At 41.7% G+C, this 26034-nt stretch overlaps 1 protein-coding gene across 1 annotated transcript; it reads left to right on the top strand.

The window, feature by feature from the left end:
- LOC128739635 (elongation of very long chain fatty acids protein 1-like) lies at positions 1-25869 on the top strand. Its single transcript, XM_053835132.1, has 6 exons — positions 1-61; positions 135-466; positions 528-633; positions 16853-16989; positions 17189-17407; positions 25654-25869. Exons 1-6 carry the CDS (start codon positions 1-3, stop codon positions 25867-25869), a joined length of 1071 nt encoding a protein of 356 aa, XP_053691107.1.
- Positions 25870-26034: the final 165 nt, after the last annotated feature.

The raw sequence follows: 26034 nt of genomic DNA, 5'->3' as shown, positions 1-26034 counted from the left end.
ATGGCCTTAGTATTACGACACCTTTTCGATTCGTACAAGTTTTTCTTTAGGGAGTATAATGGTGCGTATTTAGTGATCGTTTGGTGCGAAGCATCATAGAATCGAATTTAGACTTTTGTTTTATTTCGGAACAGATCCCAGGGTGGAACATTTTCCTTTACTCGGATCGCCATGGCCGGTGCTGTTGGTGATATTTTTGTACCTAAAGATTTGCTGCAGCTGGGGTCCCAAGCTGATGGAGCATCGAAAACCGTTCTGTCTGAAGTCGGTTATGAACGTGTACAATTTGGCACAGGTTGTGATAAATCTGTACATTGGCGTAATTGGACTAAACAATTCCTATCTGGCAGACGATTTCAATGGGTTGTGCGAACCGATCAACCAGAAGGTTTCCCCTTCCAGGCGCAAGCTTATCTTCGTATCGTATTTGTACTTTCTGTCGAAGATTGTGGATCTACTGGATACGGTATGTTTGCGAGTGTTGATCGCAGTTGGGATCGAGTGATGAAGGTGTATATTATTTGCAGATTTTTTTCGTGTTGAGAAAGAAGAATAATCAAATCACCTTTTTGCATATCTATCATCATGCGGGAATGATAGCAGCTACTTATGTTTTTTCAAAGTTCATCTCGGGTGAGTATGATATATTAGTTTTTTGTGTCACCAACCTAATGTACCCCGCTAATGCCTAGTTAGGAAGAGAAATTAATCTACTGAATTATTTTGTATTGATCAAATCAAATTAGGAAATAGAAATAGCAAGTGGAGTAACAATTATATAGTTATTACGTAGCGAATGGCGGAAGCGAATCTCTTGAAGCCAAAAAAAAAACAAATAAAACCAAAATAAGAACTCGCTATTATACAGCCCGCTTTCATGTTGAGCAAAAGCAGAAACCATTATTTCTTCGGCGAATGCCTTTTTAATTTTATTTGAAGCTGAACCTTTTGGCGGCCGAATTGAAATGAATGCAAATAATCTGCAACAGAAAATTTGTTGAAACATAAAAAGCTACTCTTTACGCTAGCTGAACACTTCTGTAAAGTTAGAAGCGTTCAACTAGCATAGCAAAGTGCAACTCTGCGTCGATAAGGGGTGTAGCAATGTGCCTTATGGCGATGTGAACAAAACACTTATTGCCCTCGTATTTTAATTTTAACTTCGTTATTAGCGCGTTTATATTTCAAATCATATCAGTAAATTAAAATACAGTAAAATTACGAAAAATTCATTGAAGGAGGATATTAAATTAAAATTTCGAAAAATTTCAAACTATTGAACTGTTTTGAGTAAGCTTTTGAACAAGTTACAAAATTAATAGTTAGTAGGTATTTTTTCCGATAAAAGAATATGGCTCCGAACGAACGAGTAATCTGCAAACTCCCCCTCGTCACTGCACTCGTGAATTGCACTATGCACTACACGGTAAAGACAAAACAAACTGAAAATAAAAACAGGAAGTCGTTGAGAACATTATTCCCTCATTATTTTTATTTCGAGTACGGAATGTGGAAAATGTTTTTATGATTACGCGTTTAGTATGACTAGCTACCATCGAAGCGAATACATGCAAAATGCGAAGCTGCCTTAATTTATCATGAATCCAGCAATGACCTGGGATTATAACTTCCAACAATGTTGAACAAACAAATAAATTTCATCACAGATTGGAGATTGAGATAGCCCACGATCGTGGCGAACATCCTAATTCTAATCCAAGTAATGATTATTACAGACACCGTTAGACCAGCCCAAGAGCAGCTGGTCCAGAAGGATACACCATCTGTTTTCTAATCCTATAAATTACCTGCTCGGTCTGCCATATCTCTGCAACGCAGGGTCAAGGTAGTTAATGTTCGGGACTTCCAGCAGCATATTTTTTTCTCAGCTTTTTGCACCGTCAAAGTAGTGCGTTAGCGTACGTTGAGTGGCAGCAGCAATCAACCGCACATCGCCGCCGTCATGCTGGAAAAACAAACTTTCCTCCTTTAGCTACGGGTTTCAGCATCTTTGAGCCAACACCGGGGCACAGTGGTCTAAAAGCTGACAGAAACTCCAATTTTAATATTTGAAGTTCTTTAACAATTTTAAAGTTTATTGATTTGCCGTACATAGTTTACTCAGAAAAAAACTACTAACAAAATCGTGATTGAGGTGACACACCTCTGCGATAGTTAAACTAATCCCTCTGCTCCTTCAATATTTTCACCACATTTTCTTAAATAACAAACCACCATGCTGGAACTGTTGGGTTTGCAAGGTTGAGCTTACGGCTTACGGCGAGCAAGTTTGGCCAGCGAGCAGGTACCTGCGGGAAAGTCTGCAATGCTCGAGATACATATTTAAACAGGGCATTAAATTTATATGTTTTCATTTCGGAGAAAGGCCAACAACGATGGGAGCTGAGATTCTGTAATATGACTGGGAAGAAAGGAATAACACAAACGGGATAGCTGATTGCATAACTTCCTACCGACCGACCAACCGCCGACGGTGGAAAAGGAAATCGAAATGAGCAACCTTCATCGCGCGCGAGTGTTATCATTGTTGGGATTTCTTTTGAAGTGCGTTGTAGTCAGGGATGCCACATATAGTTCTGTGTTTTTTGTTGAAAAAATCTGACAATCTGTACGGCGAGGAAAAATATCTGTACAAAAATCTGTCCAATGCAAAACAATGAGAGTGAAAGAGATAGAGAGTCATTTTGCTGCCTATTTCCGTCTTTTTCACTCTCATGTAAAAGCTCAAAAATCTGTTTAATCTGTGTAATTTGGCGAAAATCTGTATTCTATGCATACAGATTCTGTACAGGCGATTTCTTTCAAATATCTGTGAAACACAGAATAATCTGTGCATGTGGCAACCCTGGTTGTAGTGCTGATTGCACAGAAAAACAACAATCTTATACAATCGTGTTTGTTGAAATGATTCTTGGGTATGTAATGGGAGGCTTAAATGTCAATTTGAAGTTATTGATTGCGTTCAAAATTCAAACACAAAACAGTGAAACTACCGGTCATAAAAAAAATTATGTTAGGTCCATCTCAAATTGGAAAGTGAGAATTACGTTTATTCTTGTTAGGAATGGGCAATAAAGTTAATGAAAACGAATGGCTTAGGATTGAGTTGCAAGGTTACCAAATGTGCCTTAACAATTCCCAAGTAAGAAATTTATTTTTAAGGTGCGTTTGAAGAGGTTTTCAGCCTTTACTACTTAAAATCGGTCATAGAATTGTCAACCAACAACAAAATATAAAACTCTGATAAAACAAGAATGGTCCACACTAAACAAGGTTCTCAAGACTATTTCTAAAGGTCCTCTTAAAACTAATTTTTATCGATAAAGGGTGTCCCACATCACATCGCAACACGGAAAAACGCTGTAGAAAATTACTTATTGGGCATTTCCTCTTGAAAATTTGGATAAAAGTAGTTTAGAGTGTGTTGTTTACAATGTAGGGTTTTTTTTTCTAATTCCCGTCGTAATAAGTAAAGCCATTCTAATTTTCATCATTTGTTGGATGGATTTAATGAATACTCCAAAAGTTCTTGGAGCTGATTTAACTAAAACACACTTACCTTCCGATCCGTGAACTTTGAAATCACTGAAAAGCGATTATTAAAGTATTATTATTGAAATTACGCAACTGACTTTATTTCTTAAATTCGTCGTACCATTTTAAAATCCGTCCATCAAAAATTTTCATCGTCCGAACTAAAAATCACAACAATGTTTACGAAGCTAACGCGCATGTATTTGTGTAGGACGGCATGACAAATGTTATTCTACAAAATTTCTGCAGGTCAGGCAAGTTTTCTTGGCTGTAGAATAACGACAATGCCTTGCGTGAGTTATTTTCATTTCTGAATGACGGAAATTAAAACGATCAGTCGATATTGTCTTCTTCGTCGAATGAAAAAACGTAGGATATTTAGCTGATAAAAAGCATTTAAATAGATCTCAGCTCACTTTGATTGATCGCGTATGATAGACAACTAACGAAAATATTAGAGAATAACTAGTTTTGCATTGTGTGTCATAAAAATGCTGATATTTTTAATAATTTGTGTTGGATAGAACGGGAATAGGCAATTACGACGATGTAGCAACATATCCTATTTTTCTCGCTGTCAGTTTTTCGTAAATTGGAAAAATTAGCGTCATCCGAAAAGCAACATCGCGAATTGATTTTGCGCAAGAACTTCGAAAATCCTCAACTCTCGCATCGCAACATCGGAAAACAACTCGTAATCGTGCAGTCAACGGTGCGTCGTGTGATTAGACGTTACTACGAAACTCTGAGCATCGAACGGAAGGACAAATGTGGTCAGAATACGTTGTACTCCTGACATTTCTGTAAGATCTGTCGGATGGTTAAAATGGATGGTCCGTAGTAGCGCGAGCCCTCATTAAGCCCGCTTAACAGGATCTGGGAGAGTTCATCGAAAAATTGCTTCCATTTGTTGAACACCTCGCGCTCGTTTATGATCAGACTCACTCTCTCGTTCCTACACATGTCAGGTTTGGTTTACCTTCTCGTAAAACTTGCGCGTATCATTAGCTCGGAATAGCTCTTCTAATTATTCGTGATCTCTGTCCTCCTTTTGGAGTTTGCTACTCTCCGGCTCATGGTCAACTGGTTCCTTGCTCATCGGTATTTGGGCAAGTTCTCGCTAGTGACAACGCTCAGACAATTTTTCCAAGCAATTTTCTTTCTCCATCGCTTGTTGGTGTTCGCCATTAAACCAATCATTTTGTATTCTCCGGAGCTTTTCACCTAGTGCTGCGGTCTTCATCTTAGAAGGCAGTCGCCTCTATTCTATATACCGATCGCAGCCGAATCCGATCAAAACTTGCGCTTCGATCAGAATACAACGTATGCTATAATACATGTCGATCGGGACGTTTCTGATCGGGCCCGATCGGAATATAGAATCGTATTCGCGCGTAGTTTTTCGGCAGATTGCGGGCAGAGGACGGCTTTAACGTATAAAGTTGACAGTTTTGAGCGTACATGCTTCTAGCACTAGGTGATGGTCAGAATGTCTCAGGTCAGAATCAATATCAATATCTCCTTCAACGTGTATCGTTGTGATCGTAGCTTGAAGAATAGTGATAAAAGCAGTTTTGGTGGCGTATTGATTGTCTGCTCAACAGTTCCCTAGTTCGCTGGTCAACTTAAGAAATGGAAATTGTCTCGAACAAATCTGTGTTTCTGCTGTCATCAAAGGACTGAAGTATTTGCTTTTTTTTCCATGTGTGGACTCATTACTGCGACCAGTATAGTTGATCTATTGTAATATCGCCCGGGTGTTTGCTGTATGACCTGCACTGCATTTCTTTTTGCTATAATCGCTATTAAGTGAGCGATATGCTTATTAAATTTTATGCGTGCTTGCGTGTATTGGGGTTTACCCTTCCTTCAAAGCTTAATCTACTTTACCCACTTATTCCTCGCTGCCAGCACTATCCCATATTATAGCCGTCCCTGGCGAGGACTCATTCGTACCTCTGACCAGTACACTTAACTATAGGAGGGACATTTGCACTGTTAAGAGGCTTCAGAGGGTAAATATAGAATTCAGCACGAAGGAAGGGTAAATTAAGGGGCCTGAGAATAAACCCATGCTAAAGTCACTTGACATCGAATGGCTTGATTCTACCCAAGTAACACACAAAACAAGTTAGAAAATAATATTCGTGGAAAGTAGTCGCTTAAGAGTACTATAAACGTACTTTGAAAACATATGTCGTTATTATAAAGGTTTTGAGATGTTTTGTGATAACATGAATTTATTTGACAGCTCATATCAAATGAATAATGTTTGTTTTGTCAACATGTCAACACTAAGTTTTTATTATGTCTCCATTACTAAATTTAAACTACTGGAAGAACAAGTTGTAGCTTATGCTATAATAACGTTTTAAATTGGTATGAAATAACCTGATACATACTTCTTTCAATACTTGTTTCATTAGACTTCAATTTTTTGCGCTTTTCAGGTAATAGAGAAGTTCTGATATATGTAATATTATACTGTTCTATAACAAGCTGTGTTGCTTGGGTACTAAGATTCGAACCCACGACCACTCGCTTGTCAAAGTATTTGCTTGCTGCAGTTTACATCCCACCTGACAGAAGTAAAGTTGTCAAGTTTATCGATGAGCATATTCTCTCAATCCGTAAATTACGTGATAAGGGGTTTTCAGAAGAAAGAATTCTCATTTGTGGTGATTATAAAAGCCAAAGCCTGGGTGCTAATTCCGTTATCGAAGTTTGACCTTCTGTTTTTATACGACAGACTTCATAACCAGCCGTTAGAATACAAGACAAGGCCAGTTGCTACGATTCTATTGACTCTAACAGCCTGTCCCAGCCGAGATTCGAACATACGACGACTGGCTTCTTAGACCAGCGTCTTACCTCGAGGCCAACTGGGAGGCTGGTGATTATAACCATATTTTTTTGAAACGATGGTTCTACAATTGATGAAGGGACGGTAGGGGAAAGAAATGAAAATTTTTGGTGAAGGAGGGGGAAGAGCGGAAAGGAAGGGGGGGGGGGGGTATTGGTAGCTATGCTTGACAAGTAGTCATTTTGACTCCTACCTTTTGTCCAATGCTGGAAGGTGCATGAGTCGAACCAAGCTGTAATCTGAGATTATAACCGGATTCGAACCCACAACACCCTCCAGGGCATGTGGTTCGCTGGTACTTGTACCTTTGAACCATAGAGGCGCTGGACAAAAGGAGACCGCAAAATCCACTTCTCAAGGATAGCTACGCGTGTTGGTTGTGTTATCGACACATATTGTGCCGCTTCCTGCATCAATTGCAGATTACCACCGAGCGAGAAGTTTTAATCTAACTACTATTTACTTTCAGGACGACGACACTGTGCCGGTCCTTACGACTTGCAAGGTACTGCACGTGACGCTGTTCGTCCGTCAGCGTATGTTAGCCGCGTTTCTCGGCGCGGGTTTTCGAGGGAAGGCCCCGTTCCTATGTAATAGACTAATCTCAAGATTTTAGTCTTGACCTTGGAATGAGGTCATACATATATTAATATTTTTTTGAAACGATGGTTCTACAATTGATGAAGGGACGGTAGGGGAAAGAAATGAAAATTTTTGGTGAAGGAGGGGGAAGAGCGGAAAGGAAGGGGGGGGGGGGGGGGGGGTATTGGTAGCTATGCTTGACAAGTAGTCATTTTGACTCCTACCTTTTGTCCAATGCTGGAAGGTGCATGAGTCGAACCAAGCTGTAATCTGAGATTATAACCGGATTCGAACCCACAACACCCTCCAGGGCATGTGGTTCGCTGGTACTTGTACCTTTGAACCATAGAGGCGCTGGACAAAAGGAGACCGCAAAATCCACTTCTCAAGGATAGCTACGCGTGTTGGTTGTGTTATCGACACATATTGTGCCGCTTCCTGCATCAATTGCAGATTACCACCGAGCGAGAAGTTTTAATCTAACTACTATTTACTTTCAGGACGACGACACTGTGCCGGTCCTTACGACTTGCAAGGTACTGCACGTGACGCTGTTCGTCCGTCAGCGTATGTTAGCCGCGTTTCTCGGCGCGGGTTTTCGAGGGAAGGCCCCGTTCCTATGTAATAGACTAATCTCAAGATTTTAGTCTTGACCTTGGAATGAGGTCATACATATATTAATATTTTTTTGAAACGATGGTTCTACAATTGATGAAGGGACGGTAGGGGAAAGAAATGAAAATTTTTGGTGAAGGAGGGGGAAGAGCGGAAAGGAAGGGGGGGGGGGGTATTGGTAGCTATGCTTGACAAGTAGTCATTTTGACTCCTACCTTTTGTCCAATGCTGGAAGGTGCATGAGTCGAACCAAGCTCAAGGAGGAGCTTGGAGTCAAAATGACTACTTGTCAAGCATAGCTACCAATACCCCCCCCCCCCCCTTCCTTTCCGCTCTTCCCCCTCCTTCACCAAAAATTTTCATTTCTTTCCCCTACCGTCCCTTCATCAATTGTAGAACCATCGTTTCAAAAAAATATTAATATATGTATGACCTCATTCCAAGGTCAAGACTAAAATCTTGAGATTAGTCTATTACATAGGAACGGGGCCTTCCCTCGAAAACCCGCGCCGAGAAACGCGGCTAACATACGCTGACGGACGAACAGCGTCACGTGCAGTACCTTGCAAGTCGTAAGGACCGGCACAGTGTCGTCGTCCTGAAAGTAAATAGTAGTTAGATTAAAACTTCTCGCTCGGTGGTAATCTGCAATTGATGCAGGAAGCGGCACAATATGTGTCGATAACACAACCAACACGCGTAGCTATCCTTGAGAAGTGGATTTTGCGGTCTCCTTTTGTCCAGCGCCTCTATGGTTCAAAGGTACAAGTACCAGCGAACCACATGCCCTGGAGGGTGTTGTGGGTTCGAATCCGGTTATAATCTCAGATTACAGCTTGGTTCGACTCATGCACCTTCCAGCATTGGACAAAAGGTAGGAGTCAAAATGACTACTTGTCAAGCATAGCTACCAATACCCCCCCCCCCCCTTCCTTTCCGCTCTTCCCCCTCCTTCACCAAAAATTTTCATTTCTTTCCCCTACCGTCCCTTCATCAATTGTAGAACCATCGTTTCAAAAAAATATTAATATATGTATGACCTCATTCCAAGGTCAAGACTAAAATCTTGAGATTAGTCTATTACATAGGAACGGGGCCTTCCCTCGAAAACCCGCGCCGAGAAACGCGGCTAACATACGCTGACGGACGAACAGCGTCACGTGCAGTACCTTGCAAGTCGTAAGGACCGGCACAGTGTCGTCGTCCTGAAAGTAAATAGTAGTTAGATTAAAACTTCTCGCTCGGTGGTAATCTGCAATTGATGCAGGAAGCGGCACAATATGTGTCGATAACACAACCAACACGCGTAGCTATCCTTGAGAAGTGGATTTTGCGGTCTCCTTTTGTCCAGCGCCTCTATGGTTCAAAGGTACAAGTACCAGCGAACCACATGCCCTGGAGGGTGTTGTGGGTTCGAATCCGGTTATAATCTCAGATTACAGCTTGGTTCGACTCATGCACCTTCCAGCATTGGACAAAAGGTAGGAGTCAAAATGACTACTTGTCAAGCATAGCTACCAATACCCCCCCCCCCCCCTTCCTTTCCGCTCTTCCCCCTCCTTCACCAAAAATTTTCATTTCTTTCCCCTACCGTCCCTTCATCAATTGTAGAACCATCGTTTCAAAAAAATATTAATATATGTATGACCTCATTCCAAGGTCAAGACTAAAATCTTGAGATTAGTCTATTACATAGGAACGGGGCCTTCCCTCGAAAACCCGCGCCGAGAAACGCGGCTAACATACGCTGACGGACGAACAGCGTCACGTGCAGTACCTTGCAAGTCGTAAGGACCGGCACAGTGTCGTCGTCCTGAAAGTAAATAGTAGTTAGATTAAAACTTCTCGCTCGGTGGTAATCTGCAATTGATGCAGGAAGCGGCACAATATGTGTCGATAACACAACCAACACGCGTAGCTATCCTTGAGAAGTGGATTTTGCGGTCTCCTTTTGTCCAGCGCCTCTATGGTTCAAAGGTACAAGTACCAGCGAACCACATGCCCTGGAGGGTGTTGTGGGTTCGAATCCGGTTATAATCTCAGATTACAGCTTGGTTCGACTCATGCACCTTCCAGCATTGGACAAAAGGTAGGAGTCAAAATGACTACTTGTCAAGCATAGCTACCAATACCCCCCCCCCCCCCCCCCCCTTCCTTTCCGCTCTTCCCCCTCCTTCACCAAAAATTTTCATTTCTTTCCCCTACCGTCCCTTCATCAATTGTAGAACCATCGTTTCAAAAAAATATTAATATATGTATGACCTCATTCCAAGGTCAAGACTAAAATCTTGAGATTAGTCTATTACATAGGAACGGGGCCTTCCCTCGAAAACCCGCGCCGAGAAACGCGGCTAACATACGCTGACGGACGAACAGCGTCACGTGCAGTACCTTGCAAGTCGTAAGGACCGGCACAGTGTCGTCGTCCTGAAAGTAAATAGTAGTTAGATTAAAACTTCTCGCTCGGTGGTAATCTGCAATTGATGCAGGAAGCGGCACAATATGTGTCGATAACACAACCAACACGCGTAGCTATCCTTGAGAAGTGGATTTTGCGGTCTCCTTTTGTCCAGCGCCTCTATGGTTCAAAGGTACAAGTACCAGCGAACCACATGCCCTGGAGGGTGTTGTGGGTTCGAATCCGGTTATAATCTCAGATTACAGCTTGGTTCGACTCATGCACCTTCCAGCATTGGACAAAAGGTAGGAGTCAAAATGACTACTTGTCAAGCATAGCTACCAATACCCCCCCCCCCCCCCCTTCCTTTCCGCTCTTCCCCCTCCTTCACCAAAAATTTTCATTTCTTTCCCCTACCGTCCCTTCATCAATTGTAGAACCATCGTTTCAAAAAAATATTAATATATGTATGACCTCATTCCAAGGTCAAGACTAAAATCTTGAGATTAGTCGATTATAACCAACCACAAATTTCTTGGTTTAATGGAGAGGATGAAGTACAGTACATCAATTCTCTCCCGCTTCCTGTTGCTAGGGCTGCTGTGATCGATGGATTTGAATTCCTGAACTTGAAACAAGTTAATTCACTGCGTGATAATCTCGGACGAACACTGGACCTCGTTTACTACTTTTCTGAACAAGAGATCGCTGTGCGTCGGGTCATTTCTCCGCTACTTCCTGTTGATCTTCCCCATCCTCCATTGGATTTATTCTTGCCTATACTGGCATGCCCCGTTGAAGGTCCAGCTGTCAGTTTCGAAATTGCGCCTCTGAACTATCGTCGTATTAACTTTGATGTTCTTGTGGACCACCTTTTGTCCCTGGATTGGGCTACTTTTTAGACGAGATCGATAAGGATGATATGGTGGATGATTGAGGTTTTGCGATGCTACTTGCACCTGGCTGAACGAGCATCTTCCCAAAACTGGACCTCCTTCAAAACTTGTCTGGAGTGATAGTGAGCAGGGGTGCTTAGATCACTTTGACTCAATTTTGATTCATTTGACAGTACCGTCTCGACCGAGCAAAATTTGATTAATTGATGTACAGGACATTTGTAGAACTAGTTATTATCTACAATTTTGCTGAATAAAGTGTTACTGTATCTTTTATAGTTACGGTGTTACAATACTAGTATCTAGTAATGAACGTTCATTTAGTTACTAAAGACGTATTAGCATTGTAGCGCCGTAACTACAAAAGTTACACCAACACTTTATTCAGCAAAATTGTAGATAATAACAAAAACATTCCATCAAGAAGACTGGCATCTCTTCCTCGCGCCCATACAAATGACGAGCAACAGAAGCAACAGCGCACCCCTCCCGACAAAAGTTGAAGCTGTGTGTACATGTATTGGTGGGAAAAGATGTGTGCGAGCGTGGCAAAGCATTGCATACGTGTTTGTGTACATCCATATTCTAATATACACACACTAGTATGTGAAAGTTTAACTTTAGCTCGGCAGATAGCATTGCTGTTACTGTCGCTCGATTTTTGGCAGAGTTGCCAGTCTTCTTGATGGGATGTTTTTGATAATAATGAGTTTTACAAATGTCTCTTACATAATTTTGTCAAATTTTGCTCGGCTGAGACGGTAATGTCAAATGAATCAAAATTGAGTCAAAGTGATCGAACCATCCCTGAGAGTGAGTTGCACTGATTGAAACGGTATCGAAACGCAAAGCAAAGACTACTTCGTAAGCAACGAACAGCGCAGAATAAACGCCAATTTGCCAGCGATGCATACCATAGGCTAAATAGTTCTCTCTACAAATCACACGTAGGGTATTGTCGTTATCGTCGGGCCACTGTTATGGTTGGGTCATCACGATTTTACAGTTTTAGTAACTCATGATATCTATGCTACAACCATTGTAAAACTGTTTACTGTGATAGCTAACTTTTCACAATATTGTGAGTTTCAATCGTGTATTCAGAACACCCGTACTGAATTCAGTGACTAAATCTTACAAAAAAAGTTTTCCAGGCGCAATGAACTTTTCTTCAAGAACTGATTCATGAAATGCAATTACCGAGATAAATTTCGAAAATGTATAAAGTGAGTTGTGCTGCACACGAAGACTATCAAAAAATCCCCTCCAGTAAGATGTTGGGGAAGGCTAAGGTGAAATATTAGAAAAGCGCTATTTGTAAAGGTCGGGCCACTTGAGTAGTCATGGTTGGGCCACCATAATTTTAAGCGCAGAAGCACAATAATCGCTAGAGAATGTCAGTCCCAAAAGCTTTTCGAGATTCGTAAACTCTAAGAGGAAAGGATCTTCTATTCTTTCTAGTGTGTTCTTGGGCGGAACGAAATCATCAACTGTTAGTGAATTTTGCAAATTGTTTGCTGATCATTTTTCTTTTGTGTTCGCCAGTGGATGTACCGCGCAGTCTGTTGCTGAAATAGCTGCGTCAGGCGTTCCCGATGGTGCTGTTGATCTGGACATTTTTGACATCACTCCCGGTATGGTCATTTCTGGTGCAAAGAAATTGAAGACCTCCTAGTCACCTGGACCCGATGGTATTCCGGCTACTATTTTTTGTCGCTGCGCTACTGCTCTTGCCGTGCCTCTAAGTCGAATTTTCACCAAATCGTTTGAGAAACGAAAGTTTCCAATGCTGTGGCTACAGTCCCATATGTTTTCCGTATTTAAAAAAGGAGAAAAGCGAGATGTAAGGAACTACAGAGGCATTACCAGTTTTTCTGCTGGATCAAAGGTCTTTGAAATCATCGTAAGTGGTATAATTCTGAACAGCACCAAAAACTATATATCAGTTGACCACGGTTTTATGCCAGGTCGTTCTGTGACGACGAACTTGATGGATTTCACTAGTACTTGCATCTCACAGACAGAAGCAGGAACTCAAATTGACGCTGTGTATACGGATATTAAGGCCGCTTTCGACACAGTAGATCATCGAATACTCTTGCACAAGTTCTCTAAACTTGGTGTACCTGATAGATTGACTTCATGGTTGAGCTCATATCTAACAGACCGTACTTTACGTGTCAAGCTGGATTCCACAGTTTCACGTGCACTCAGTAATACTTTTGGTGTTCCGCAAGGTAGTAACCTGGAGCCTTTGCTATTCACCTTGTACTCTAACGACATTGCCATTTTGCTTGGTTCCGGATGCATACTGGTATATATCGGGGGGCTCTGTAGCCGCAAGGTTAGCGAGTCTGCTTTGACAAGCGAATGGTCATGGGTTCGAATCTTAGTAGAATCAGGCCATTCGATGGCAAAGTGACTTTAGCATGGGTTTATTCCCAGGCCCCTCACCAGCACCACCCTTCCTTCGTGCTAAATTCTATGTTATCCCGTTATGGCCTATTGACAGTGCAAAAATGAGACCCTTATAGTTCAATGCACTGGTTAGCTGTTCCAGGGATGGCTATAATTGGGGACAGCGCTGTCATGTGGAACGAGGTGGGTAAAGTAGAGAAAAAGCATTGAAGGAAGGGTACTCAAGTTACACACAAGCACGCATAAAATTCAATAAGCATATCGCTCACTCAATAGCGACTATAGCCAAAATAAATGCAGTGCGGGTTATACAACAAACACCCGGGCGATATCACAATAGATCTAACCATACTGGTCGCAGTGATGAGTCCATACAGGAAAAAAAAAAAAAATACTGGTATATGCAGACGATCTAAAGATCTACCTCGTTGCGAAATCTATCGCTAATTGCTACCGATTGCAAGCGCTGTTGGACACCTTTGCTGATTGGTGTAATAGAAACATGCTCACAATAAGCATTGCCAAATGTGTGGTTATAACATTCCACCGATGTAATGCGCCCAGCTCATTTGATTACCTGATAAACGGAGCTATTCTCGGATGCGTCGATCAGATCAGCGATCTTGGAGTTCTGTTGGATAACAAGCTCATGTTCAACCAAGATTATACTGCTATCATCTCTAGAGCTTCGCAACAACTTGGATTCATCACAAAAATTTCCCGAGACTTCACAGATCCCCATTGCTTGAAAGCATTGTACTGCGCGTTAGTCCGCCCTATACTTGAGAATGCCTGTGTCATCTGGAATCCTCATAACCTGTGTTGGAAAGCCAGAATAGAACGTGTCCAACGAAGATTTGTTCGCATCGCCCTGATACATCTACCCTGGCGTCTACCTAACAATCTTCCTCGCTACGTAAGCCAATGCCTGCTTTTGGATTTGGAGGCACGAGAGAGACGTCGAAGAATTCAACAAGCAATTTTTGTGGCCAAGCTGCTTAGCAATGAAATAGATGCCCCGGCTCTGCTGTCCCGTATTGATTTTCGTGCTTCACGTAGACAGCTTCGCTCATCGAATTTACTGACAACCAGATTCCATCGGACTATGTACGAGTTTTATGAACCACTGACGTCATGCATCCGCATTTTCATGCTGGTCGAAGAATTTTTTGACTTTGGAGACGTTTCTTCGTGCGCCTTTAGTAGAAGACTGACAAGGTATGCTGCAATAGTTTTGTTCTAGATTGAAGTTTCATATTAATGTAGATAATATCGAAATTGTCAGATGAATCGACCAAAATACAAAATATACAAAAATACAAAATATCCACACCCTGTAGCGAACGTATGTTTGTGATGATAGAGAAAGACCGGTCATCTAAGAAAAAGTTGTCTGGTTCATTGTACGTTGGTTCAGGTGATCAGGTGATCAGGTGATCACCAGACGTCGGAAAGCTGTGAAATTTACACATCGTTGGCCGTTATCGTTCGTGTTGGTGTGCAAACTATGGGATCCTATCACCGGTTTGTACATTTCTTCACTACCGACCTGGTCGTTCATATCCTCGATGACGATCTTGATGTCCTGTGGCGAGTAGCTATCGAACGTTTCCTCCAGTCTGATCCAGTTGATGTTCAATTTGAATATTTTCTATTAGGAAAATTATGTAAACTTAGGTAAAACAAGAATACGCCGTGGAAAGAAAAAAAATCTTATTATATCCATAATTGATTTTACTTTTCGTTCCCTTGAAACGACTTTGTGGAAATATAGGATAGGAGGTTAACAGTAACACACTTCTCTTAGAAAAGCGTACTTTGGTTATAACTATAGAGAAAATTCTGATAAGAGTAGGGGAAAGGTAAATTTCATTACTTTAATGAAAGGGTACTGCGACCCTTTTCTTTTGGCTACGACAGTGATGCTTTGGACAAGGAAAAGTTAGCAACTGCTTAAAGTAATACAGTCAAAATGTAAACTATACGCAAAGACTATAGGTTTGTATTGCTACGCAATCGCTTACCTAATATTACAAAGTGCTTCAAAATAAGTGAAACCAACACCAAGAGAATTCAAAATTTAATTGGATCGATTTCTTTAAAATAACATTTATGATAATGATATCTGCCAAAAAATAAAAAAAACTTGCGTGCTGTTCTCCTATATGAATGGAACACTCAAAATGTTTTTAATGAAGAAAATCATTTTTTTATGTCAATTGAAGGTCAATTGACATAAAAAATGATAAAAAAATGAATGGTCAATGACTTAAAATCAATTTTTAAAAAGGGCGTGTGTGTTTTCGCATAAGAAATTTAAAATACTCCTTTTTATAAAATCAAAGTCTTTAATTGATTGAGTTATAAGAGAAGAATGATTTCCTCCACTGAAGATATTTTGAAAATTTCATTCAAATTGGAGAGGGTCACGTTGAATCGTTAACATATTTCATTTGGAATTGTTCCCTCTGTCTTCCTTGGTTTAGAAGCCAAATTAGAATTTTGCTGGAAGAATAATTATCATGCAACTTCGAACCACAAGAAAACATAAGCTTCTGCAAAACTTTTTCGATGTAATAGTCTGCAGTAAATGTAGCCTCACTCCAATCTCCATTGTGTAGATTTTTTAAGCTTCCGGTGTTTTTCAGTGTGAGAAAAGAAAATGTCGACTTACTCCACACTGTTTTACTCAATTGGTGATGTTCATGAGACCCTTTCGACTGATCGAAAATTCTGAAAATGTATCTTCTTAACCCTCTCTGTCCCATGGTAGCACAGGTGCTCCATGACTTCCGATACTAAAACTGGCCGATAAAATTTTTGAGGCATTCAAATAGGGATATTTTAATTTTATAACGTTGAAAAAACATTGTTTTACAAGCTGTATAGTTGCGTTTGACGAATTGCTAATTAATAGCTTTTTTTAAAGATAAAAAACCACCAAAACACCTCTGGGACAGAGTGGGTTAATGAGTTAACGTGAACCATCCATGTTTGGCATAGAAAGTAAATAAACTAGCTTAGCTCACTTTCTCCGATGCAGTACTGCAAAAAACCGAAAGAACACGTGTAGAAAATAGTAGCAGAAAAATAATATTATTTTGGGGGCACAGCAATAATATCAATGCAATGCTAAAGCTTATCAATTCACTGAAATCATTTCTCAATCCTAATCATGTTGCACTGCATGAATAAAACACGCACCGACGTCGGTCCTCGCAGGACACAGCAGCCGACCATGGTGAGTAGTGCCAGTGACAGCAGTAGCGGCACGGTGGCGCCCTATCAATTATGTACCACAATTTGACCCGGTATAATGATACACAACATTCTGGTTTATTGCTTTCGCTGTTGAAGACCGGTAGCCTATAAAGTCACGGTAGTCCAGCGCAGTCGTGTGTTTTTATTTCGACTTGCTCGTTACTCGCTGAAGGCGGCCTCATTCCTCATCCCTTTCCAGTTCCACATTATACCTCATTTAACATAGCGTACTGAAAAACGGTCTCGCCATGTCTCTCGTTGCAGGAAGCCACGCGACACTGCTTGGGCTGATCAACAGTTTTGTGCATGTCATCATGTACTTCTATTACTTCCTGACCTCGTTCCGGCCGGAGCTGAAAAATTCTCTTTGGTGGAAAAAGCACATCACGCAGGTTCAATTGGTACGTATGGGTGCTCGATGCGTTTTCCTGCCACATACATGTTCGCTTTAAGATGATATTTTTTATTCTCACATTAATTTACAAAATCTTCACGCGTCTAATTAACATTCTGTTGACCTAGATTAACAATTATGTTTCGTCAGGGTCGCCGAGATTCACTAATTACCTACTGTACGCATTTTTTCTTTCATTTTTCCAGCTACAATTTATGATTCTTATGGTACACTTCGGACTCCCACTGCTGCTGGGCTACTGCGACTATCCGACTCCCATACTGCTGATCGGTTTTATGCAGAACCTTTTCATGTTTACACTGTTTGCCGACTTCTACGTCAAAGCCTACCTCAAAAAGCGAACGAAAGCGGCGGCAGCGATGGCGAACAGCAACGGTGACGCCGCAAAGCTGAGCGAATCCACCGTAGGCAAGCCCATTAAACATTCATGAGATGATATTCAAAACCGCCAGCCCCCACCCTCTTCGACCGGTTTCCCGAAATTCACCGCTTATCCAATCACCATACATAGTCATTGCAACCAGCTCCGCCGAATCACTAGCCGAATGTATAGAAGCAGTAGGATCAATTATGTTGTGTAATTTGTATTAAATTAGTTTCAAATAAAATATTTACCACAGGAAAGCGAGTTTTATTTTATTTTTTTATCTTACATATGGTCGGTGTTAAGTCAGACCGAACCAAGTGACAAAACGCTGATTACGAGAAAAACGCGTTCAAAGTTTGCTGTTCTGTATGGTTTATAAGTATCAATCTTTCGAAATCATCTCATAACTCTGTCTGTTTGCCACATTTATGTTGTCTGATTAGAGCAAAATATAGCTTCGAAAATTCTTGATCGTTTGCTGTTATTAACTCATTTTTTTTAAATTTTGCGACTTAGTCCAGTCGGATTTAACATCGACCATATGCAGAATCAGATCTTTAGGAATAACCTCCCAGCAGGCCTCAAAGTAACGCACAGCCTGTACCGCACAGGTCTAACAAGCTTGACCCATACATGTGATAACTGGTTTGTCACGACATCGTACCTCGAAACTAACGGGACTCAGCTTCTGCAATTGTCTTCTATTCTAAATAACAGTTACAGCTACTGGTGCTACTACATAGAATCAGCAGGATTATTCTAGCACCTTAATTATCCTGTACTCTAATAGCCGGCTGTGAAGTCTGTCGATAAAGAAGGGCCAAGTCTTAGAAAGACGTTTAAGCCCAGGGCTTTGCTTTTAGCTGCCAGCCAAGTCTGTCGAATAAAAATCACAAGATGCCAAGTTCCTAAAGCGGAACGCTACCGGCCGAGGCTTTCCAGTTTTCCTTCAAGAATTGCTCGTTACAAACAATTCTTTTAAATACCTTTTCTAGAACTAAATGTCTTTCCAGATAGCATCCGACAGACAGACAGACAGACAGACAGACAGACAGACAGACAGACAGACAGACAGACAGACAGACAGACAGACAGACAGACAGACAGACAGACAGACAGACAGACAGACAGACAGACAGACAGACAGACAGACAGACAGACAGACAGACAGACAGACAGACAGACAGACAGACAGACAGACAGACAGACAGACAGACAGACAGACAGACAGACAGACAGACAGACAGACAGACAGACAGACAGACAGACAGACAGACAGACAGACAGACAGACAGACAGACAGACAGACAGACAGACAGACAGACAGACAGACAGACAGACAGACAGACAGACAGACAGACAGACAGACAGACAGACAGACAGACAGACAGACAGACAGACAGACAGACAGACAGACAGACAGACAGACAGACAGACAGACAGACAGACAGACAGACAGACAGACAGACAGACAGACAGACAGACAGACAGACAGACAGACAGACAGACAGACAGACAGACAGACAGACAGACAGACAGACAGACAGACAGACAGACAGACAGACAGACAGACAGACAGACAGACAGACAGACAGACAGACAGACAGACAGACAGACAGACAGACAGACAGACAGACAGACAGACAGACAGACAGACAGACAGACAGACAGACAGACAGACAGACAGACAGACAGACAGACAGACAGACAGACAGACAGACAGACAGACAGACAGACAGACAGACAGACAGACAGACAGACAGACAGACAGACAGACAGACAGACAGACAGACAGACAGACAGACAGACAGACAGACAGACAGACAGACAGACAGACAGACAGACAGACAGACAGACAGACAGACAGACAGACAGACAGACAGACAGACAGACAGACAGACAGACAGACAGACAGACAGACAGACAGACAGACAGACAGACAGACAGACAGACAGACAGACAGACAGACAGACAGACAGACAGACAGACAGACAGACAGACAGACAGACAGACAGACAGACAGACAGACAGACAGACAGACAGACAGACAGACAGACAGACAGACAGACAGACAGACAGACAGACAGACAGACAGACAGACAGACAGACAGACAGACAGACAGACAGACAGACAGACAGACAGACAGACAGACAGACAGACAGACAGACAGACAGACAGACAGACAGACAGACAGACAGACAGACAGACAGACAGACAGACAGACAGACAGACAGACAGACAGACAGACAGACAGACAGACAGACAGACAGACAGACAGACAGACAGACAGACAGACAGACAGACAGACAGACAGACAGACAGACAGACAGACAGACAGACAGACAGACAGACAGACAGACAGACAGACAGACAGACAGACAGACAGACAGACAGACAGACAGACAGACAGACAGACAGACAGACAGACAGACAGACAGACAGACAGACAGACAGACAGACAGACAGACAGACAGACAGACAGACAGACAGACAGACAGACAGACAGACAGACAGACAGACAGACAGACAGACAGACAGACAGACAGACAGACAGACAGACAGACAGACAGACAGACAGACAGACAGACAGACAGACAGACAGACAGACAGACAGACAGACAGACAGACAGACAGACAGACAGACAGACAGACAGACAGACAGACAGACAGACAGACAGACAGACAGACAGACAGACAGACAGACAGACAGACAGACAGACAGACAGACAGACAGACAGACAGACAGACAGACAGACAGACAGACAGACAGACAGACAGACAGACAGACAGACAGACAGACAGACAGACAGACAGACAGACAGACAGACAGACAGACAGACAGACAGACAGACAGACAGACAGACAGACAGACAGACAGACAGACAGACAGACAGACAGACAGACAGACAGACAGACAGACAGACAGACAGACAGACAGACAGACAGACAGACAGACAGACAGACAGACAGACAGACAGACAGACAGACAGACAGACAGACAGACAGACAGACAGACAGACAGACAGACAGACAGACAGACAGACAGACAGACAGACAGACAGACAGACAGACAGACAGACAGACAGACAGACAGACAGACAGACAGACAGACAGACAGACAGACAGACAGACAGACAGACAGACAGACAGACAGACAGACAGACAGACAGACAGACAGACAGACAGACAGACAGACAGACAGACAGACAGACAGACAGACAGACAGACAGACAGACAGACAGACAGACAGACAGACAGACAGACAGACAGACAGACAGACAGACAGACAGACAGACAGACAGACAGACAGACAGACAGACAGACAGACAGACAGACAGACAGACAGACAGACAGACAGACAGACAGACAGGCAGACAGACAGACAGACAGACAGACAGACAGACAGACAGATAGATTTGCCTTCGTGGTTTTGCCTTTGTCTTGTAGTTTTTTATGTCTTTATAAAGTCTGTGAATTGTCTTCAGTTCATTTTCAGTTTCTCTTTTCAGCGATTTTCCATCATTTCCTATCGTATGTTATAGTATTTTTGGTTACTATTGATGGCGTTATTTTTAGCCAATTATGACATTTCTTGGGTCATTCGTGAGTTCTACAGGATTGGGATTTGAACCCGGGTCCTCGGCGTGAATGCTAACCACTACACCAGGATTGACCCCCTGCTCTTCATCTCTTTTCATCGTGTTTTCACCTAGTTGTTATCACTTTTTCGTCATCTTTTCGTTGCCTTCTCGTCGCTTCACCATCGCCTATTGATCGTTTATTTGCTGTTTTAGTCGTTCTGCTGTCGTCATTTCGTCATGTTGCCGTTGTCTTTTCGAAGCCTTGCTGCCTTCTCTTTGTTGTCTTTTCTTCGAATTCGTCGCTTTTTTGTCATTTCTCTGTCGAATTTTCCGTCGTTTTTAACCTCCGCAATTTTGACGCTTTTTCGGCGGCTTTTTGCCAATTTTGTTGTTGTTTTGTCGTCGTTTCGTGATTTTTTTTTTTCTTTGCATCATCAGCATGTCGTCATTTCGCTGATTTTTTATCTGTTAATCGTTTTTCATCGCTCCATTTGTTATTAAGACAACAAAACTATTTTTTATCGTTTACTTTATTTATTACTTTTTATCGCCTTTTTGTTGTTCTTTTGTTGCCTTTTTGATGCTTTCTTTTCGTTGTACTTTAACAAGTAAAATATCAGTATTACTATTAATGTGAATATATTATTGTCAGAGAGCGAAAGCCTGAAAGGGAAAAATATCATGTCTTAAATATAATGTGCGGTAAATAGTTTTATCTGACAAAGAGCGATCCACCAAATGACCATTTTGTTATTACCACGAAACTCTGTTACCAACTCTCCGCTTTTGCTTATTTTTTCTAGGCCGTTCTCGTGCATTATCTGCCATAGCTGTATGCGCTCGGCTGTATCGTATGTCGCCTTAAAATCCACGGAATTATGATGCACGTTGTAATCCCGACATTCATAGCGGATTTGTCGAAGAGTGAAAATTTGATCCGTAGTAGTACGAGCCCCCAGAAAGCCCGTCTGATATTGTCCTATAAATTTTCTTGCTATTGGAGATAGACGACGTAACAAAATTTGGGCGAGCACCTTGTAGGCGACGTTGACCAGCGTAATGCCGCGGTAATTACAGCTAGCTTGCCGGTCGCCCTTTTTGTAGATGGGATAAATCACATCTTCCATCCACTCCTTCGGTAGTTTCTCCTCCTCCAAAATTCTTGAAATTATTTAAGGAAGTGTTGTTGCTAGTAGTTCTTTGCCACTTTGAAGAGTTATGCCGGGAGTCGGTCCTTTTCGGCGGCACTTTTATTCTTCAGCTGACCGATTTCTCGCCGAATCTCTTTGAGATCGGGAGCCGGCACGCTGCTATCCTTTGTTGACATTCGCAGAATATCTTCTGTTTTGTCTCCTACTGTTATATCACCATTGAGATGCGCATCGAAGAACTGCTTCCACCTCGTGCTCATTTGTGATCAGATTCAGGTTTCGCTTCTCCTATCTACACATATCTGGCTACGGTGTGTATCCTTTACGAGTTTGGTTCAGCTTCTTATAGAACTTGATGGGTTTTGGTAGGTTGCCTTACTAGGGCCACGCTCCCGAGTCTCCCGATGGGACTGCCAACTTAAGTGTAGTGCCGAGACAATACATTTCCTAAGTCAGCCGTCAGCTCCGGATTAGACGATGTCATGAGCCGCTCTTAACCTGAAGTACAACCGCACAATTGGTTGAGGAATTGTCAAGCCATCAAGAGCCGCCCCTGACATGAGAACAAGCGCTCAAGTTTGACAAGGCTACTCCTCGTTGCTACACTCTGCGTTAGCATAATTTAGCCGTTCACCAACCTTTAATTGCCAATTTTTATTTGCATTGTATTCAAATTAACGCCGAATAGCACTCTCCAGGTTTAATATTTAGTGAAGACTTCTTGTCCAGACTTAATATTATTCCTGGTTTGCTGAAAAAATCTGCTTCCATTTTAATGAAAATGGTTCATGAGTAACATAAATATAAGTTAAAACTTCGAAACGACAAACAAGCTGTTATGAAACTTTAAGCACTAACTAAAAATACTAAAAGAATGCAGGAAAATTAGCTACCCCCAGTTTTCAAATATTCTCCTTGCTTAATCAATAAATCCGCGTTAAAAACCAGTGTGCAAAATTTCGCAAAATTCCTAGACCTTATTATTTAAAGAGCCCAATTTAAGTTTGCTCAATTAAAATTTTCGGTATGCTTTACAAAGCTTTATTGCGAATAGTGCTCAAGCGCAGTGACTATGGTTTTGAAGAGTTTCGGCATTTCGGAAATTGTCAGCATTTCTCAAATTGCTCCAATGTAGTCAAGACTTTTCTTTTCATCAATGTAATGCCAAACTGAAATAAACGTATTCAACGTATTTCCATGAGGTAATAAAAATGAAACAAGAGAATTTTGATAAAGCAGTTTTTATTTTCATTGTCATTCGGATTGACAGGGTTTGTGACCGAGAGTGTCTGTCATCTGAGCTTACACTGGATAAGGTTTTCTTTTTTTATAATGTATCGTTATCGATTTTGTTTATTAACCATAATTAGTACTTACTTTTGGATTCCGCTGAATGTACTTCTCTGTTCAGTGAAGTTTGCCCCCGAATAATAATCATTACTTTTACTTTTAATTTTCATTTTTTACAATCGTCCCGTACCATACGGGTTCGGCTGTGTTTGACTGTGTGTATAAACTTAACATAAATGGTTAATGTGTTTGTCGCGATCACTTGCAAGGCGGCGGCGGCGGAGGCGTGCTCTTTATGCTGGCTGAAATGCGTGAAGGTTTCGCTTATGCTTCGCTCTATTTCTGATGCTGTATCTTCTTCGGTTACCTACACTGAAACTAACGGATTGATTTTCACTAGTGCATGATTATTTACTCATTTAGTAGATACGTACAAAAACAACAACGATGACAACAATGCCGGCCTGGTGTTAGAAAAAAACGTGTTGTACGCCTGCTCCCCCCTACTGTGTGTGTCGAACTAAAGAAAGCATTTTTCCTATAGCCTGCTGTGTGTGTGCGATGTGATCCCGAGTTTCTAGTTGCTTCGCTTTGCCGTAAATACCTAAGCAGCATATGCATTATATTACTAAGATGTAAAGAATACATTGTTTTTCATATTATCATTAAAGTAAAGGCATTAAAACTGAGCTAGAGAAATCCATTTCAACATATAAAATATCAACTTTATGTTTTCAAGAGAATAAGAATGGCAAAGCAGCGAAGTTAGCGTGTAGTCGGATAAAATTGATCCATAATTCATGCAGGTTGTTAGCAATTTCCAGCGTACGGTGAGTCCGGCGAACGATGACAAATACATGATGTTTCCTTCTCGTTTCCGTAGGAATCTTTTGCTCCTCTCCGGTTGCAAAGGAATAAATCATGCAGCAATGGATTTATGGATGAATGAGGGGTAAAATATTGTACCGTGGGCTTCATTGACATACGCAGACGAAAAATAGCGTGAATGATGAATGAGTCAACTTTAACACGCCACAGAGGTTATCAATTTTTATGGTATCATTGTCGCACTCCTACACAACAATTCTTCCAACTTGGATTGTCGGAAAGTTTGACGGACATGAACGAAAATAGTGGCCAAGTGGAACTCCAAACGAGCTGAGAAATTCGTCTACAACCGTACTCAACTCGAGCTCAACACCGTGCGGGATTGTCAATTCATAAGACGGTTCATAAGATTTCAAATCACGACGATAAACAATACAAGACGTCCAAAACACGATCCCGGATGCTGTACACGACGATTTTTAAAAGATTCGACTGGGTGGTGATGGAGAATGAAAGCGCATTTCGATCAACTGGAAAGAAATAAGGTCGCAGACATTTTCAAGCATATGAAACTATCGTAGTTCGCTCAGAAATATCTGGTTCCTATCTGTACCTTTAAAAGCGACATTTTCATTGCTGCCCGGAGCACCAATTAGGCAATATATGTGAAACCAGTGTGTGGAAAAATGTTTGCTGCCTATCTTGAATAGTAATATATTCCCTTTAAAAGCGACATTTTCATTGCTGCCCGGAGCACCAATTAGGCAATATATGTGAAACCAGTGTGTGGAAAAATGTTTGCTGCCTATCTTGAATAGTAATATATTCCGTGCTGTTTTGGCCGGATTTTGCATGTTCCTATCGAGGAACAAAGACCGTTGCCGTGTAAAGCCGTCCACAGCGTGCAGATGGTGCTCAAGGACAAGAATTTCTCCTCGTATGTCAGAGCTCTGCTAGAACGAAAAGTGTTGGGACCTGGTCAAGCGAAATATGAAGAAGATCCAAAGAAGTGTTGGATTGGAAGCAAGAAGCAATTTAAGGCATGTTGACATTCAGCGGTGAATAAAGAGTACGAAGTGGCTGTACAGAATTTGATGGTAGGAGTCAAAGGAAACGTCCGGTAAGCCGGATTTGAATAACCGGAAACCTTACTGAATATTTGTGCTATATTTTATATTGAATAATGACATTTTAATGACATATTCTTCTCGCTTACAGTTATATTTCAAAACGTTACTAGAAATTTTTTTTTAATGTTGTACCATATCACCTTCTAAGATTGTCAAAACATTTTACTCAACTTTACCCTACACTGCACCTCAGAATATCATATATACGTAAACGACGAGGATTGATGTTTCCTTTCATGATTTATCCGCTAGTAGCGATCGATTTACAGACTAGCCATCTTTTTTTTGCTAATTCTCTCCAGCTGCACTCGCAGCAGGCAACCGGATCGTTACCGCTATACTACCGTTCAAGGCCAATGCAGAGAGCGTATGGAAGCGATAGTCAATTGTACCGGTCGGTGTTGGGACTGAAACTCGAGATTCATCGTTTTCCGGACGAAACGAACAAAGCCGGGAATCATCATCCGGTGCTGGTGATCCGGGTGCGACAGCAGAACAGCGGCGGCGGATGGTGGTAGATTGATAAATTCAACAGAGCTAAATACAATGTTTGTAAGGTTTGGATACAACCATCCAATGCTGATTGATCCCCACGGTTGTTGGTGCCGATAAACGGCTCGACGGGAAACTGCTTTTGTTTAAACAAGGTGTCGTCTACATATGCAAATCAGTTGCCGGTGCCC

The sequence above is a fragment of the Sabethes cyaneus genome, chromosome 3 (genome assembly GCF_943734655.1).
Source record: "Sabethes cyaneus chromosome 3, idSabCyanKW18_F2, whole genome shotgun sequence".
Lineage (NCBI taxonomy): Eukaryota > Metazoa > Arthropoda > Insecta > Diptera > Culicidae > Sabethes > Sabethes cyaneus.
This window is presented reverse-complemented; position numbering and strand designations above follow the sequence as displayed.